Here is a 15,970-nt window from a genome sequence, read left to right on the forward strand (position 1 = left end):
TTCTATTTTTTTATACTGATATTTGTCATCCAGCATTTGCTGGTAAATGAAAGTTACATAGAGCAAAATAATTCTTAATCCACAAGTTTGCTTCAAGTATCAGAGCTTCAAACTAAGACATCTTTTGTGCACAAAACATTGACTTGCCTTCTTAATATTATTTTTTGTTTTTACTTTTGTCAGGAATTTAGATTTGGATAAATTATTTTATGATGGCAAGTCATACACATTAGGTCATTTTAGAACACCGACAATATATTAGATACCTCCAGTAGATGGAGATTTACTTCTTAACCAGCTCTGCTCCAGCTTCTGTTAACAATTAACTTTTTCTCTGTACTTGAGATTCCTACCAACAAAATTTCTATGGGGCGTCTTTTACAAAGAAAATGAAGCAGCTGTTCAGAGCTCCTCCCTATTCTAAAAAGTTAAAATTAACAGTGAGAAAGGTCCTGCTTTAACCCAAATTCACGTCCTGCTGGTTTTTTTAATTATAACTACCCTGACATCAACTGGGAGACAAACTCTGCACCAAGTGGAAGATCCAACAGGTTCCTAACAAACCTAGCAGACTACTTTGTTTCCCAAAAAGTAGAGAAGGGAACAAGGGGATCAGCCATATTGGACTTAATTCTCACTAACAGAGATGAAATGATAGAAGGTGTTGGAGCTACAGGAACCTTGGGGGCAAGTGATCACACAATTTTGGAATTCAACATTATGCAAACACAAGTAGTAGAACAAAGTCAAGCTAGAGTCTTGGACTTTAAGAGAGCTAATTTCAATAAACTTAGAGCTTGGGAAGGATTCCATGGATGAGAATCCTCAAGGGGAAAACAGCTCAAGAAGCTTGGGAAATTTTGAAAATTGAGATTATAAAAGCCCAGTCTAGCACAATACCAATGGAAAAAAAAATAGCTCTCAAAAAAACCAGCATGGCTGCATAAAGAACTTTCTGACAAATTGAAAGACAAAAAGGACAAGTATAAAAAGTGGAAAGAGGGGCAAATAACTAAGGCAGAATATCAGCAAATAGCCCGAGCTTGTAAAGATGAAGTAAGAAAAGGCTCACAATGAACAAAGGCTTGCAACAGAAGTAAAAAATAACAAAAAAAGATTCTTCCAACATGTTAAAAACAAGAAAAAAGTCAAGGAAACAATTGGCCCATTGCTGGGAGAAAGTGGCAAGAAGGTGACAAGCAACAGGGAGAAAGCAGAACTACTTAACTCATTTTTTGCATGTGTCTTTACACAAAAGGAAAAAACAGTCCAACCTATCAAAAACAACACCACAAAAAACAGATTAGGAACACAAGTTAAAATAGGGAAGAAAATGGTAAGAGAGCACACCTCTACCCTAGAGGAGATCAAATCACCAGGACCAGATGGATTACACCCCAAGGTTCTGAAGGAACTGGCAGACGAGATCTCAGAACCACTGAATTATATCTTTTAAAGATCCTGGAGCTCAGGGAACTGCCAGAGGACTGGAAAAGAGCTGATGTAGTTACCATCTTCAAAAAAAAAAAAAAAAGGGGTGGGGTGGGGGGGGAAATAGATCCAGGAAACTACAGACCTATCAGCCTGACCTCAATACCAGGGAAGATTCTGGAAAAGATAATCAAGCAACAAATCACCAAACGCCTAGAAGCAAACAAAGAAATAACCAAAAGCCAACATGGGTTTGTTAAAAACAAATCATGCCAGACTAATCTTATTGCATTCTTTGACAAAGTGACAAAATTAGTGGACCAGAGGAATACTGTCGATATAATTTACTTGGACTTCAGTAAAGCATTTGATAAATTAGACCATAACCTATTACTAGATAAAGTAGAAAAATGTGGGTTAGATAGTATCACCACCAGATAGATTCGTAACTGGCTGACCAACCGCACTCAACCTGTAGTCCTCAATGGAACTGCATCTACATGGAGGGAAGTATGCAGTGGAGTACCCCAAGGCTCTGTTTTAGGCCCAGTACTCTTCAACATCTTCATCAATGACTTGGACGAGGGGATAGATGGGGAACTCATTAAATTTGCAGATGACACCAAGCTGGCAGGAATATTGAACACTCCAGAAGATAGGCTTAAGATACAGAAGGATCTTGACAGAATTGAACATTGGGCACTATCTAACAAAATGAAATTCAACAGTGAAAAAAGTAAGGTTCTACATTTAGGCAAGAAAAACAAAAAGCACAGGTATAGTATATGTAGTACCTTGCTCAATAGTAGTAACCGTGAGAGGGATCATGGAGTCCTAGTGGACAACCATTTAGATATGAGCCAGCAGTGTGCAGCAGCCACCAAAAAAGCCAACACAGTTCTGGGCTGCATAAACAGAGGGATAGAATCAAGATCATTTGAAGTGTTAATACCACTTTATAACACCTTGGTAAGGTCACACTTGGAATACTGCATTCAGTTTTGGTCACCACAATGTAAAAAATATGTTTAGACTCTAGAAAGAGTGCAGAGAAGAGCAACAAAGATGATTAGGGGACTGGAGGCTAAAACATATGAAGAATGGTTGCAGGAACTGGGTATGTCTAGTTTAATGAAAAGAAGGACTAGGGGAGACATGATAGCAGTGTTCCAATATCTCAGGGGTTGCCAGAAAGAAGAGGGAGTCAAACTATTCTCCAAAGCACCTGAGGGCTGGACAAGAAGCAATGGGTGGAAACTACCATAATCAAAGAGAGAGGCAACTTAGAATTAAGGAGAAATTTCCTGACAGTTAGAACAATTAATTAGTGGAACAACTTGCCTGCAGAAGTTGTGAATGCTCCAACACTTTAAGAAGATGTTGATAACCATTTGTCTGAAGTCGTGTAGGGTTTCCTGCCTGGGCAGAGGGCTGGACTAGAAGACCTCCAAGGTCCCTTCCAACTCTGTTATTCTATTCTATTTTTGGACCCAATTTCTATCAAGGTATGGTTATTTGTGCTCATCATATTCTCCTGAAATGAAATATACTGGTTCAATCCTATCAAGTGGTTTAGCAGATTGTACAATTAAACCCTTCCTCCCCCAAGCTTTTTGACTGAGATGAAGATTGATTATGTGACTACAGGGACAGTGTAATGACCATAACTTTGGGGACTGGTCATAGGTTCTTTTGTTCAGTGCCATCATAATGTTTAACGATCGCTGAATAAATGGTCATTAAGAGAGGACAACCTATTGTTAAAACTATTGTATGTACTAGTAATATAATTCAGTAGCAGATATATGCCACATATATAACCAAATATGAAGAAAGGTTGAGAAAGATAATTACAGTAGCATGCTAGAGAATACTCTAATAGCTAGACAATATAAATGCCAGTATAAATCCACTTTTTCTCAATATCTTTGCTTCCTTCACTCCCAGAAGAAGGGGAAATTTAAATAGAAATTTAGCAGTGCAGTTCCTTCCATCAACCTTTGACAAAGTGACAAAGTAACGCATTGTAAGCCGCCCTGAGTCTCCGGAGAAGGGCGGCATATAAATCAAATTTTTTAAAAAAACAAAACCTTCTTGCTATAATAAGTTTGAATAATTATTTTATTTGGCCACAGAACCTCATAGAAGTACAGACCTATATCGGAAATTTAGAGCAGATCATGCAAGCAACACCTCAGGTGTTCAACATCATGGCTGGTACCAGTGAGGTAAGAGTTTTCTTTTACAAATAATTTTTCTATCAAAAGTTTTCTTCAGGCATACATCTGAACACTTGAGGGTTTTAAACTGAATACAGGAAGGGGCATGCAATTGCCATGTATTCAGCCAGAAGGGCTGGCAGGAGCATTATCATCTTCATGTACACATGTGTACAAGTTGGACTCCTGCTTTATTATGATGATCTGAGATTAAGAAGAGAAATCTACTTGTGTTCTTGCAAAAACTCCTCATTGGGCCTTGGCTAAACATATGGCATTCAGAGAGGCTAAGACTCTCAACCATAAACTGAGGAGCCTTGGTGGAGCAGCAGACTAAAGTGCTGTTAAACTAGCACTTAGCTGCCAGCTGCCTGCAATTACTGCGAGTTCAAATCTCACCAGGCTCAAGGTTGACTCAGCCTTCCATCCTTCCGAGGGAGGTAAAATGAAGACCCGGATTGTGGGGGCAATAAACTGACTTTGTATAAAAAAGAACACCGCTTGGGGGGGGGCAAAAGCCCTACTAAGCAGTTATATACAAAAGTATGAAGGCTATTGCTTAATGCATTGTAAGCCGCCCTGAGTCTCTGGAGAAGGGCAGCATATAAATTGAACCATTAAATAAATAAATAAATAAATAAACCCAGCCCTGCTCCCTACTTTCAAGCCCCTCCAATTCACACAATGCCTGAAGAAAAATTATGTTCATTGAAAGACCCCAGTTTTAAAATAAGACAGGAGGATAAGATCAGATCAGTGATGGGTTGCCTCTAGTTCAGACCGGTTCGAAAAATTGGCGGGAGGCTCCACCCACTGACCAGCGCATGCGCAAAAGAGAGTGCATGGGCGCAAGTGAAGCCAGTGTGTGCGGGTGTGATGCGAACCGGTAGTAAAGGTAAGTAGAGCCCACCCCTGGATCAGATTGTAAAATAGCAAAGTTTGGAAGATTTTACTGTGGACCGATACAGAGCTACAAAGGAGTGCTTCTTACCTTCTCCTTTTGCTACAACTCCTTTGAAGCTACTTCACAAAGAAATGATTGAAGCCTGGGAAATCGGCCCCTTCTCAGTCAGGAGCAGTGGTGGGTTGCTCCCGTTCGCACCGGTTCTCAAGAACCGGTAGTAAAATGTTTTAATAGTTTGGAGAACCGGTAATAAGGGTGGCTGGCCATGCCCCCGAACTGGTTCCCGGCCCCGTTGCTGTTCGGTTACCCTGCCCACTCCCAATCTATGCTGCCTCCTGAGTCCCAGCTGATGGCTAGAGGGAAAAAAAACTGTTTAAACTCTTGCCACGGGGCTTCAAAGGGCCGCCCTACAGCTGATCAGTGTTAAAAGAAAACAAATGAGTAGACCGGTGCCTGCAAAAATAGAAAAAACAGCCCCTTTCAGCTTCACCATAGGTTAATTAGCACAAGTTGATTAGATCAGCCTCCTGACTCTCAGCTGATTTGCTCTCAGCTGTTTTGCGCAGGGCTCAGTCTGTTGCTAGCTGCAAAGAGTGCTGGAGCAAATTTTTTTTCCCCTAGCTATGCTGAAAAAACGAAACTGAAAGTAAAGCAGGGTCTTTGCTGCAAGGTGACAAAATGCGGCAGAGAGATATTTCTTTTTCTTTTTCCTCACCAAAAAAGGTAGGTGCAAAACTGCAAACAATGGGAAATTTAGGGCAAAAGAGGACAGTTCAAGATTTTAAAACACAAAAGAAAAAAAGCTCTATTTAACTAGGGAATTGTAATAATTGAGATACTATTAATTGTATATTGTGTTGAAAGCAGAAATGGTTAAGTTGTGGTTTGGAGGAATATATGGGGGAAATTATTTGGTTTATTATTAGTAGTAAATATAATTAATTGATTTGTAAGAAATTGGATTGCATGGAAATAATTGGAATATTAGTGTTCATATTAATATACAAAAAAGATAGTTATATAACTAATTGATTTATATTAAAATGTTGAATTTGTATTAAACAACTGTAGTATTACATAATTAACCAATGTGAGGATGGATATAAAAATAGATGACAATGGGAAGGGGTATAATATAGAATAGAAGGGAAAAATTGAATTTGATTAAGATTAGAGATGAGGATGAAGGGTAATATTGGTTTTTTTTAAAAATAGATGAGGAATAAATATGGCAAAAAGGAAATATAGAAATTGTAAATTTAATTGAAATGACTAAACACTGTTTAAATTTGTGAACTGGCCAAATACTCTGTTCAAAGAAAATACATTGTATGTTTGTATGTGTGTTTCTAATTATTGCTATTTATTCATATTTGTTCTCTTTTATTCTTTAAAGTTTAACAATTCATTCTTTATCTTAATATCTTTATATTTGTTTGGGGTTGGCTTTCTTCCCTTTCATCTTTTTTATTGTACAGCAATCTTTCTCCTCAAACCTACCACCTCTCTCTTTTCTTTCCTTCTTACTTTCTCTTCCCCCCCTCTTCTTCTCCTCCTTATTTCCTCTTCCTTTCTCCTTCTCCTCCTCTCTTCCTCCCTCTCTTACCCTCCCTCCTAGTCCTACTCTAATTTCCCTTCCCTTCCTTCATCCCTCTCTATTGCTGTATCCTTTTATGCATATGGACTACTCAGAGGGCTGAAAAAGTTATTTTTGACTGGTCCTCGCACCTTTGACCAGTCCTCAAACTTATGACTGTCCTCATATTTTACGTTTTTGCCCTATCTTGTCACCATGGTGAAGAGAAGCAGTTGTGAAATGAGTGACATGGTTGTCAAGAATGCTGCACGGGCATAAATGTGAGGATGGTCATAAGTGTGAGGACCAGTCAAAAGTGCGAGGACCTGTCAGAAATGACTTTTTTCAGCCCTCTGAGTAGTCCCTATACACATAGCCATGGCCACCTGGTCACATGACCAGCTAGCCACGCCCACCCAGTCACATGACCTCCAAACCACGCCCACAAAATAAGCCACGTCCACAGAACTGGTAGTAAAAAAATTTAGAACCCACCCCTGGTCAGGAGTGCTAATTTACCACCAGTTTACCAGGTACCCAGGAGCCCGAGAAGTTCCTTGAAGATGGACTCCAGCACAAGTCCGAAAGCTTAGAAGAACGAGCCTTTGGTCCCAGTGACAAACTCAGATTGGATTCTGGAATTCCCACTCTCTGCTTTCAAAGAGTGATGCAAAGATGCCATATTACTTTTCTTCACCTTGTTTCAGTGTCCTCTTTGGCACTTCCAATAACTGCAGTTCCTGGAAGAGTTGGAGGAGGACATTGAAGCAAGAGAAGAAACCCAGAGAAACTGGTTTTTGTAACTGCTGCATCTTGATCAGACAAATATTGTTGCCTTCATAGCACAAAATACCTCACCAAGGCAAAGTATCTCATACAAGCCTATTGCATTGATACAACTATAATTAGTTGATATTTGTTGAACCCTGCACCAATTGTCCTCTGATTGTCTTGATATTGACTGCTTAGGGCAGTATTCCATAATGATCAACTGCTAAGCACTGCAAGGAAATGGGAGGTGTCCTTTTTCCAGCTGCACTTTGAGGCAAGAATATTGCACTTTCTGCTTGGTCAGCTGAAGATACCTTACCTTTTTTTTTTTTTTTTTAGTTGCAGCTAAATATGAGTAATTCATCAGGGGTTCTTTACATTTGCCATAAGACAAATGTAGTTGTTATACATGCTGATGTTCTAATGCCGTGGTCTGTGAAAATGTGTACACGTTAGCCTAGAAGAACATATAGTTGCATATAGATGATAGGTTAGAGAAATATATACGCTCAGGTGTGAGCATAAATACATAGATTTATTTAAACCAAGGAAAGAGAGGATAATGGATGCTCAACACATCTGAAAGCTATAAATATTTCTCGTTTGTACACAGGGTTCCCTCAGTAGGTTTTACTATTCACCACTTCACCATAACATCCAATTTTGTAGGATGTCTGAACAATTAGGATGTATATCACATTTCTACATCAGGTGAAGAGGAAAATTGGATTTTTTCCCCAATCATTTTCATTCCAATCTATAGTCAAATTTTTGATACCAATCCAATTCCACTCATATTTCCTCCTTCTGTTTTGTTTGCAGGAAAAGCTGATAACCGAGAGAAGGATACCAATACTTCAGAAGCAGTTAGATGAATACAAGGGCATTTTTTCCCAGCTCCAAGCCCAGAAACTTAAGCTTCAGACAGAGGTATTGTTTTTTTTTAAAGTTACTTTTTCTAGAATAAGTGTTTTACAAGCATTGTGATTTAAAAAAGATTAAAAAATTAGATCACTAGATTGGATTATGATTGTTTCACAAGCAGGAGGTTATTTGAGAAATAGTGTAGGTCTCAACTATTTTTCTCTGTGCTCATCACATCCAGAGATTCCCACTAATGGTCCTGTTCAGAGTAACCTGGGTCAGTGGTGGGTTGCTACTGGTTCGCCCTGGTTTGTGCGAACTGGTAGCGGCCGCGGTAGGAGGCTCTGCCCACCCACCCAGACGCTTCTGCACCTGTGCAGATGCATCACGTATGCACTGGAGTGTATGCGCATCCGCGAGCGAACCCGCAGTGGCGAGTTTTGACACCCACTTCTGACCTGGGTCCTTTTAAGAATAGGACAGGACAAAGCTCCTTTAGTCATGCTAGATGGGATTTACCACTTTCTTGGAAAATAAAGTTGCTAGGATCCACTCAAGTCAGATAGCAGGGTGAACCAGGTGGCACACACTGGTGTAATCCGGGATTCTTTTGACCTTGAGAAATTGAGGAAGGGGAATAGAGTTCTGTGAAGTCTGAGTTTTGATTCCTGTGGGCTTGACGCATGTGAACAATTGGACCTGGAGATAAGCAGTGCTTCTCTGAGAGTGTAATGTCACCTGCCCTGAAGAAGGTAGCGTTGCATCATCCCTTGATTAAGCCTTTTGTTTTCTCCCATTTTCACCATTCCCCTCTTTTAGCATTCTTTCATGCTCCTCTACCTCACGGGTGTCAAACTTGATCACGCCACATGACTATTGTGACGTATCACGACATTGTTTGCCTTTGTGGAATTGGGGTGGGCGTGGCCTGCGCATGACGCATCCGGCCCGCGGGCTGCCAGTTTGACGCCCTTGCAAGTCTACTTCTATAGACAATCATTTTATGCAAAAAGATGGCATCCTGATTTTTTTCAAATTAGTGTCACTTTGGCCCTCTTGCTCACTAGGAAGACTCACACTTTGTTACAAAAATCAGTGCCTTTTTCTAATGTTACATGCTTTTATTGGCATGCATGCCTGTTTCATTTTTAGGACTCTGTGGATATCTTAGAATCATTACTTGCTCCATCAGCTAAAAACACCAGAGAGATCATAAGCTATGAGGGGTCATTGCAGTAGAATATTTAACCTGTAAAGTGTTCCCAGGATCTGTGAAGATACATTTTGAGTAAAATTAATTAAGATCTTACAGAATATACTCTTGAGTTTTCAGAATTATCTGAATAATAAATCTTTCCAATGCTGGTTTTGTTTTTTACTGTAAAAGTTGGTCAAAGATTGTTATTGATACATGAGTTGATTTGATTTCTTTCAATTGTATTCCAAGAGCAAAGATGAAGTGATAATACAATTTTCCTATCAGGCAAATCTGTTTTTAAGGTGACTGAGCACCACCTGGTGGTCAATATGTATCCCACTGGAAACTTTTCTGACAAATTGTTTCCACTGCCTGCAGCAAAATGTAAAAACATGTCTTTTTCCTCCCTTGTTCAAGTGTAATACTTGTAAAATAAATAAATAAATACATGATATTTTGGGGGTATGGAGAAAGAGAAAGGATAGTTTTATTCAAATTCAGTGTTTTGGTTCTTCAGGAGAACTCTCAGAGAATCTCAAAATTTAATTTAATTTGTTTTAAGTTTTTAATGGGAGATGCATTAAGGAATGGGCTTCAGTTTTTCTTGAGAACACAATGTAAAAGGGCACTGTTTGTTTTGGCACTTAAAGTTCTTGTAGTGCCTGTGTAAAATTCCAGGTTCATGTTACTTTTTAAAAAAAAATTTTTTTTTTATTATATTATTAAATTAACATTACAAACAAACAACATACCGTATTTTCCGGCGTATAAGACGACTGGGCGTATAAGACGACCCCCAAATTTTCCTGTTAAAATATAGGGTTTGGGCTATACTCGCCGTATAAGACTACCCCTCTTCCAACGCACACCAAATAAAAATTAAAAAAACATCAACTGGCTCACCCACAATGTAAAAGCAGCTGTGCTAGACCCAAAATGGCCCCTGAAACAAGCAGGAACCTCACACAGCCACAAAAAGCCACAAAAAACAACTTTCACACTTTACACACACACAACACAACACAACACAACTGGCTCATCCACAATGTAAAAGCAGCTGTGCTAGACCCAAAATGGCCCCTGCAACAAGCAGGAACCTCACACAGCCACAAAAAGCCCAAAAACCCAACTTTCACACTTTACACACACAAAATTCCACATACAGCTTTGTGAGATTTTGTGTGTTTGTGTAGTTAGAGTGAAACACTACAGAAACACACTAAATCTCACAAAGCTGCACAAATATTATTTTATTTTATTTTATTTTTATTTTTATATGAAAGCTAAATTTAAAACTTCCTAAACTTTAAATGGCTAGGTCTAAAAAAGAACAACTAAAAAAAACCCCAATTAACTATTTTTTTTTAAAGATCCCAAAGGGGAAAAAAACTTACCCAATAGAACAGGGGTCTCCAACCTTGGCAACTTTAAGACTTGTAGACTTCAACTCCCAGAATTCCTCAGCCAGCTTTGTTTTGCTGGCTGAGGAATTCTGGGAGTTGAAGTCCACAACTCCCTGCCTGCTTGATTGCAGGCAGGGAGTTGCTTGCTGATGGAATGGATTCAGGCAAGCGAAGCAAGGCAAGCAGCTAAGGCAGTGGTTCTCAACCTTCCTAATGCCGCGACCCTTTAATACAGTTCCTCATGTTGTGGTGATCCCCAACAATAAAGTTATTCCTAAAACCATCAAAAATATGTGTTTTCCGATGGTCTTAGGCCAGGGGTCCCCAACCTTTTGGACCTCAGGGACCACCAACTTCATAATTTTAAATTTTGCGGACCACTAATACGAATCCAGTGCACCGCTTGCTGAAGCACCTGGACTCCCAGTACGGGATGGGGTCCTTCAGGCACTCTCCCTCCTGTCTGTCTCTCTCTCTCTGTCTCCCACTCTTTCTCTCTCATTCTCTCTTTCTCTCTCTCTCATTTTCGCGCTCTCTCTCTCCCTCTCTTTCTTTCTCTCCCACTTTTTCTCATTCTCTCTTTCTCTCTCCCCCTCTCTCATTCTCTTTCTCTCTCCCCCTCTCTCATTCTTTCTTTCCCCCACTCTTTCTCTCTCCCCCCTCATTCTCTTTCTCCCCCCTTTCTCATTTTCTCTCTCTCTCTCTCATTCTCTCTCTGATTCTTTGATTCTCTTTGATTCTCTGTCTCTTTCTCTGTCTCTCATTCTCTCTCTCTCTCTCTCTCTGATTCTCTCTGTCTCTTTCTCTCATTCTCTTTCATTCTGTCTTTTTCTCTCTTTCTCTCTCTGTCTCACTCTGATTCTCTCTCTCTCATTCTCTCTCTGATTCTTTGATTCTCTTTGATTCTGTCTCTTTCTCTGTCTCTCATTCTGTCTCTCTCACTCTCTCTGATTCTCTCTGTCTCTTTCTCTCATTCTCTTTCATTCTGTCTTTCTCTCTCTTTCTCTCTCTGTCTCACTCTGATTCTCTCTCTCTCATTCTCCCTTTCATTCTTTGTCTCTTTCTCTCTCTGTCTCATTCTGATTCTCTCTCTTTCTCTCTCATTCTCTCTCTCTCTCATCTCATGGGCCAGCCAGTGTCTTGGGGCTGAGAGGAAGTCAAGCATCTCCCTGAGAGACTGAGGGCCGGAAGAAGTGTGGGAGCGAAGCACTACTTGAACTTGTGCGGCATGAGCATTCGCCTTGGTATATTTGCGCCAGCCGATGGCCAAGGCAGCCCTCATCTGTCTGCTGAAAGTGCAGCATCAGGATTCTGCCTTGCTATATTTGCGGCGCAAGGCAGCCTTTGTTTCCTGCTGCTTGGGACTCAGAGCGGTAAATAGCGTCTGATCCGGAGAGCAGCTGGATTTTGCTCTCTAATCCGGATGCCAAATCGGCCCTCTGCAAACTCTCGTCTCTCGAGGAGCGCTCCCTGAAGCGGGGCTGGAAACTTTGGTTGGACTGCTTGAGAGAGGAGAGCTTGCAGGGGGGCGATTTGGTGTCTGCAATGGAGAGCGGCATCCGGCTTTTTCTCTCCGCTGTAAGAGCGCTGTAAGAGTGGCAGCCCTCATCTCCTAATGCTTGGGACTCGGAGCGGTAAATAGTGACTGGTCCGGGAAGCAGCTGGATTTTGCAGTCCCAAGCATTAGGAGATGAGGGCTGCCACTCTTACAGCGCTCTTAAAGCGGAGAGAAAAAGCCGGATGCCGCTCTCCATTGCAGACATCAGATCGCCCCCCCTGCAAGCTTTCCTCTCTCAAGCAGTCCAACCAAAGTTTCCAGCCCCGCTTCAGGGAGCGCTCCTCGAGAGACGAGAGTTTGCAGGGGGCCGATTTGGCATCTGGATTAGAGAGCAAAATCCAGCTGCTCTCCGGATCAGGAGCCATTTACCACTCTGAGTCCCAAGCATTAGGAGATGAGGGCTGCCACTCTTACAGCGCTCTTAAAGCGGAGAGAAAAAGCCGGATGCCGCTCTCCATTGCAGACATCAGATCGCCCCCCCTGCAAGCTTTCCTCTCTCAAGCAGTCCAACCAAAGTTTCCAGCCCCGCTTCAGGGAGCGCTCCTCGAGAGACGAGAGTTTGCAGGGGGCTGATTTGGCATCTGGATTAGAGAGCAAAATCCAGCTGCTCTCCGGATCAGGAGCCATTTACCACTCTGAGTCCCAAGCATTAGGAGATGAGGGCTGCCACTCTTACAGCGCTCTTAAAGCGGAGAGAAAAAGCCGGATGCCGCTCTCCATTGCAGACATCAGATCGCCCCCCCTGCAAGCTCTCCTCTCTCAAGCAGTCCAACCAAAGTTTCCAGCCCCGCTTCAGGGAGCGCTCCTCGAGAGACGAGAGTTTGCAGAGGGCCGATTTGGCATCTGGATTAGAGAGCAAAATCCAGCTGCTCTCCGGACCAGTCACCATTTTCCACTCCGAGTCCCAAGCATTAGGAGGTGAGGGCTGCCACTCTTACAGCGCTCTTACAGCGGAGAGAAAAAGCCGGATGCCGCTCTCCATTGCAGACATCAGATCGCCCCCCTGCAAGCTCTCCTCTCTCAAGCAGTCCAACCAAAGTTTCCAGCCCCGCTTCAGGGAGCGCTCCTCGAGAGACGAGAGTTTGCAGGGGGCCGATTTGGCATCTGGATTAGAGAGCAAAATCCAGCTGCTCTCCGGACCAGTCACCATTTTCCACTCTGAGTCCCAGGCAACAGAAGAGGAGGGCTGCCTTGCGCCACTCCTGACACAAATATACCAAGGCGGAATGCTGTTGCCGTACAAATGAAAGTAGTGCTTCACTCCCACAGCTTCCAGCCATCGCAAACGCCGCTTCTTCCCGCTTCTGCCGCCCCCTCCCCCACCGCCACAACAGCACCATTCATTCCGGATGGCGAGGGCTGCGCTCGTTTTTCTGTATTGCACCACCTGCAAAACCCCTGTGAAAGGGTTGTTTGACCCCCAACCACTGAGCTAAGGTAAGCAAGCCGGAGGGGGAAAAGTTTTTCCCTTCTCCGTGGCTCTGGCGGTCCCAGCTGAATTGCCTGATTAGCAGGCAAAGCTGGGATCGTCAGAGCTTAGATCGCCAGAGCCATTTAAGGCTCGTCAGAGTCTTTCGGGCTGGTCTGCCTGGTTACAGGAGAACGACACCCGGCGTATAAGACGACCCCCGACTTTTGAGAAGATTTTCATGTGTTAAAAAGTCGTCTTATACGCCGGAAAATACGGTATACAATACTTCACCCTGTGCTATACATAAGAAAGGAAGATTTGGTTCTTTGGATATATCCTCATGATCGCCAAAATCCATGTTCTCAGGGTACAGGTACCGAAGCATCTAATTTTCCCAGCGCATAATCCACGAATGGTTTCCAAATTTTCCAGAAAATATCTTCTTTATAGTCACCATTTCTAATTTTAATATCACATGTCATTTTATCATTTAAAGCTAATTTCCACATTTCACAATACCATTCTTCTATTCTAAAATTCACATCTAATTTCCAATATCTGGCTATTATAATTCTACCCATTATAATCATAATTCTAATCAATTCTTTCTCGTATTTTGTTGGTTCTATTTCCTTAATTATCAACAATAATATAGTTTCTGGTCTCAATATTATTGCTTTCCCCATCATTTCAAATATCACTTTCTCCAATTGTTGCCAAAACTTTTTAACTTTATCACATTTGTACTACATATGTTCATAAATCCCTAATTCCATATCACATCTCCAATATTGTTTACTAATTTTGTTATCCATCAATGACAATCTTAATGGAGTCAAATCATTTCCAAACAACCTTATAATTATGCTCTTTAATCCTTACAGATAAAGTCTTCATAATTCTACTCCTCCAATTCACATTCCAATCTAAATCTGATATTTTAATATTAAGTTCTTTTTCCCAATTCATCCTCATCACCCTTTGTGGTTTTCCATCAAAATTTATAATCTTATATATCTTACTAACGAGTCCCTTTAGCCTAATTTCATCTTTCATAATTTGGAATACTAAATGTTCAAATTCAGTTTTACTTCTACTTATCGAACAATTGTCCCTTACTTTCTTAGTCCATTTTTCTATCTGCATTTTTTCAAACCAGCCTAAACCCAATTTTTCAATAATTTCTTTTTTCCTCCTTTCATTTTCTGAAGTTTTTAACCAATCTATTATAATTTGTATATTTTCATCTTCCATTACCCTATCACGATTTATATTAGTTTTAATCGGCCAATTTTCAATTGTCTTCCCTAAGAAAATTATATCTGGAATTAAAATTTTAACAAATTTATTCTAAATTTTACACAGTCCCTTTAACCAATAGCTATTAATTACACATTTTGATTTTGCTTTATCTAAAAACCATGTTGAGCCAAATCTCTTAATGTCTTTTAATTCTAAATCTCTCCAATGACTATCTTCACCTTTAAATATTTTTACCACAGTCCGAATAGCATAAACCCAATAATAATTGAGTAGTTTAGGGATTCCTAATCTACCTTCATTTTGATTTTGATACCCTATTTTCTTCACTAATCTAGGTCTTTTCCCACCATTACAAAATTTATCCAATTTCTTCTGATATCCTTCAATATCTTTCTCTGTCAAATTTACCGGTAATATCTCAAATAAAAAATTAAACTTTGGCAACAACATCATCTTACACATTGCAATTCTACCAAACCAAGACAACTTTATCATTTTATATTTATCTATCTTTTTCTCGATTTCATTTATCACCACATCATAATTTAGTTTTTTCATTTCTTTAACTTTGAGTGAAAGTGTTATGCCCAAATATTTCAATGTATTTTTAATCCTTATCCCAAGTTGTTCTTGCATATTCTCCCACTCCTTACCATTATTATTCATTAATAATTCAGATTTTGACCAATTTACTTTCAAACCTGTCATTTCCTCAAATTCTTTCAAATGCTTATGTATCTTTTTCAAATCTTTCTCTATATCTTTTAAAATAATCAAAGTATCATCCACATACAGATTTATCTTATATCCCTTATACCCTTCCAATTCTTCATCTTTTTCTATCATTTTAGTCAAAATTTCCATAACTAATAAAAATAATGTTGGAGACAGGGGACATCCTTGTCTCGTACCCGCTTCCAATCTTATCTCTTCTGTCAACCTTCCGTTCACCTTCACTCTTGCACTACTTTTTTGATACAATTTTGAAATAACATGTATAAACTTATTACCAAAACCTAGTACCTCAACGATTGTTTTAATAGTTTCCCATTGTACAGAGTCAAAAGCTTTAAAAATATCTAATGATACTATACCTATTTTGTCAGCATTATATTCAGCAACATCTATAATATTTAATACTCTTCTGACAATGTCGCTCATGTATCTACCCTTCACAAAGCCTACTTGATTATAACTTATATATCTATCTATAAATCTACTTAATCTATTACTTATAATGGCGGTAAATATCTTTGCATCTTGATTAATTAAGGAGATGGGCCGATAGGACTCAATCCTTTCTAAGTCTTTATCTGGTTTAGGGATTATAGATATCACCGTTCTGTTCCATGACAACAGAACTTCTCCACCA

At 40.3% G+C, this 15,970-nt stretch overlaps 1 protein-coding gene across 1 annotated transcript in view; it reads left to right on the plus strand.

Moving 5' to 3' along the window:
• Positions 1 to 15,970, plus strand: part of BFSP1 (beaded filament structural protein 1) — a 34,833-nt gene that overhangs the window by 10,636 nt on the left and 8,227 nt on the right. The window contains exons 4-5 of the mRNA XM_034432415.3: positions 3,567 to 3,659; positions 7,724 to 7,831. Of these exons, the coding sequence (XP_034288306.2) occupies positions 3,567 to 3,659; positions 7,724 to 7,831 (201 nt within the window). The remainder of the gene's footprint in view (positions 1 to 3,566; positions 3,660 to 7,723; positions 7,832 to 15,970) is intronic.

The sequence above is a fragment of the Pantherophis guttatus genome, chromosome 1, assembly GCF_059756535.1.
Source record: "Pantherophis guttatus breed Tessera chromosome 1, ASM5975653v1, whole genome shotgun sequence".
In the NCBI taxonomy this organism is placed as follows: Eukaryota; Metazoa; Chordata; class Lepidosauria; order Squamata; family Colubridae; genus Pantherophis; species Pantherophis guttatus.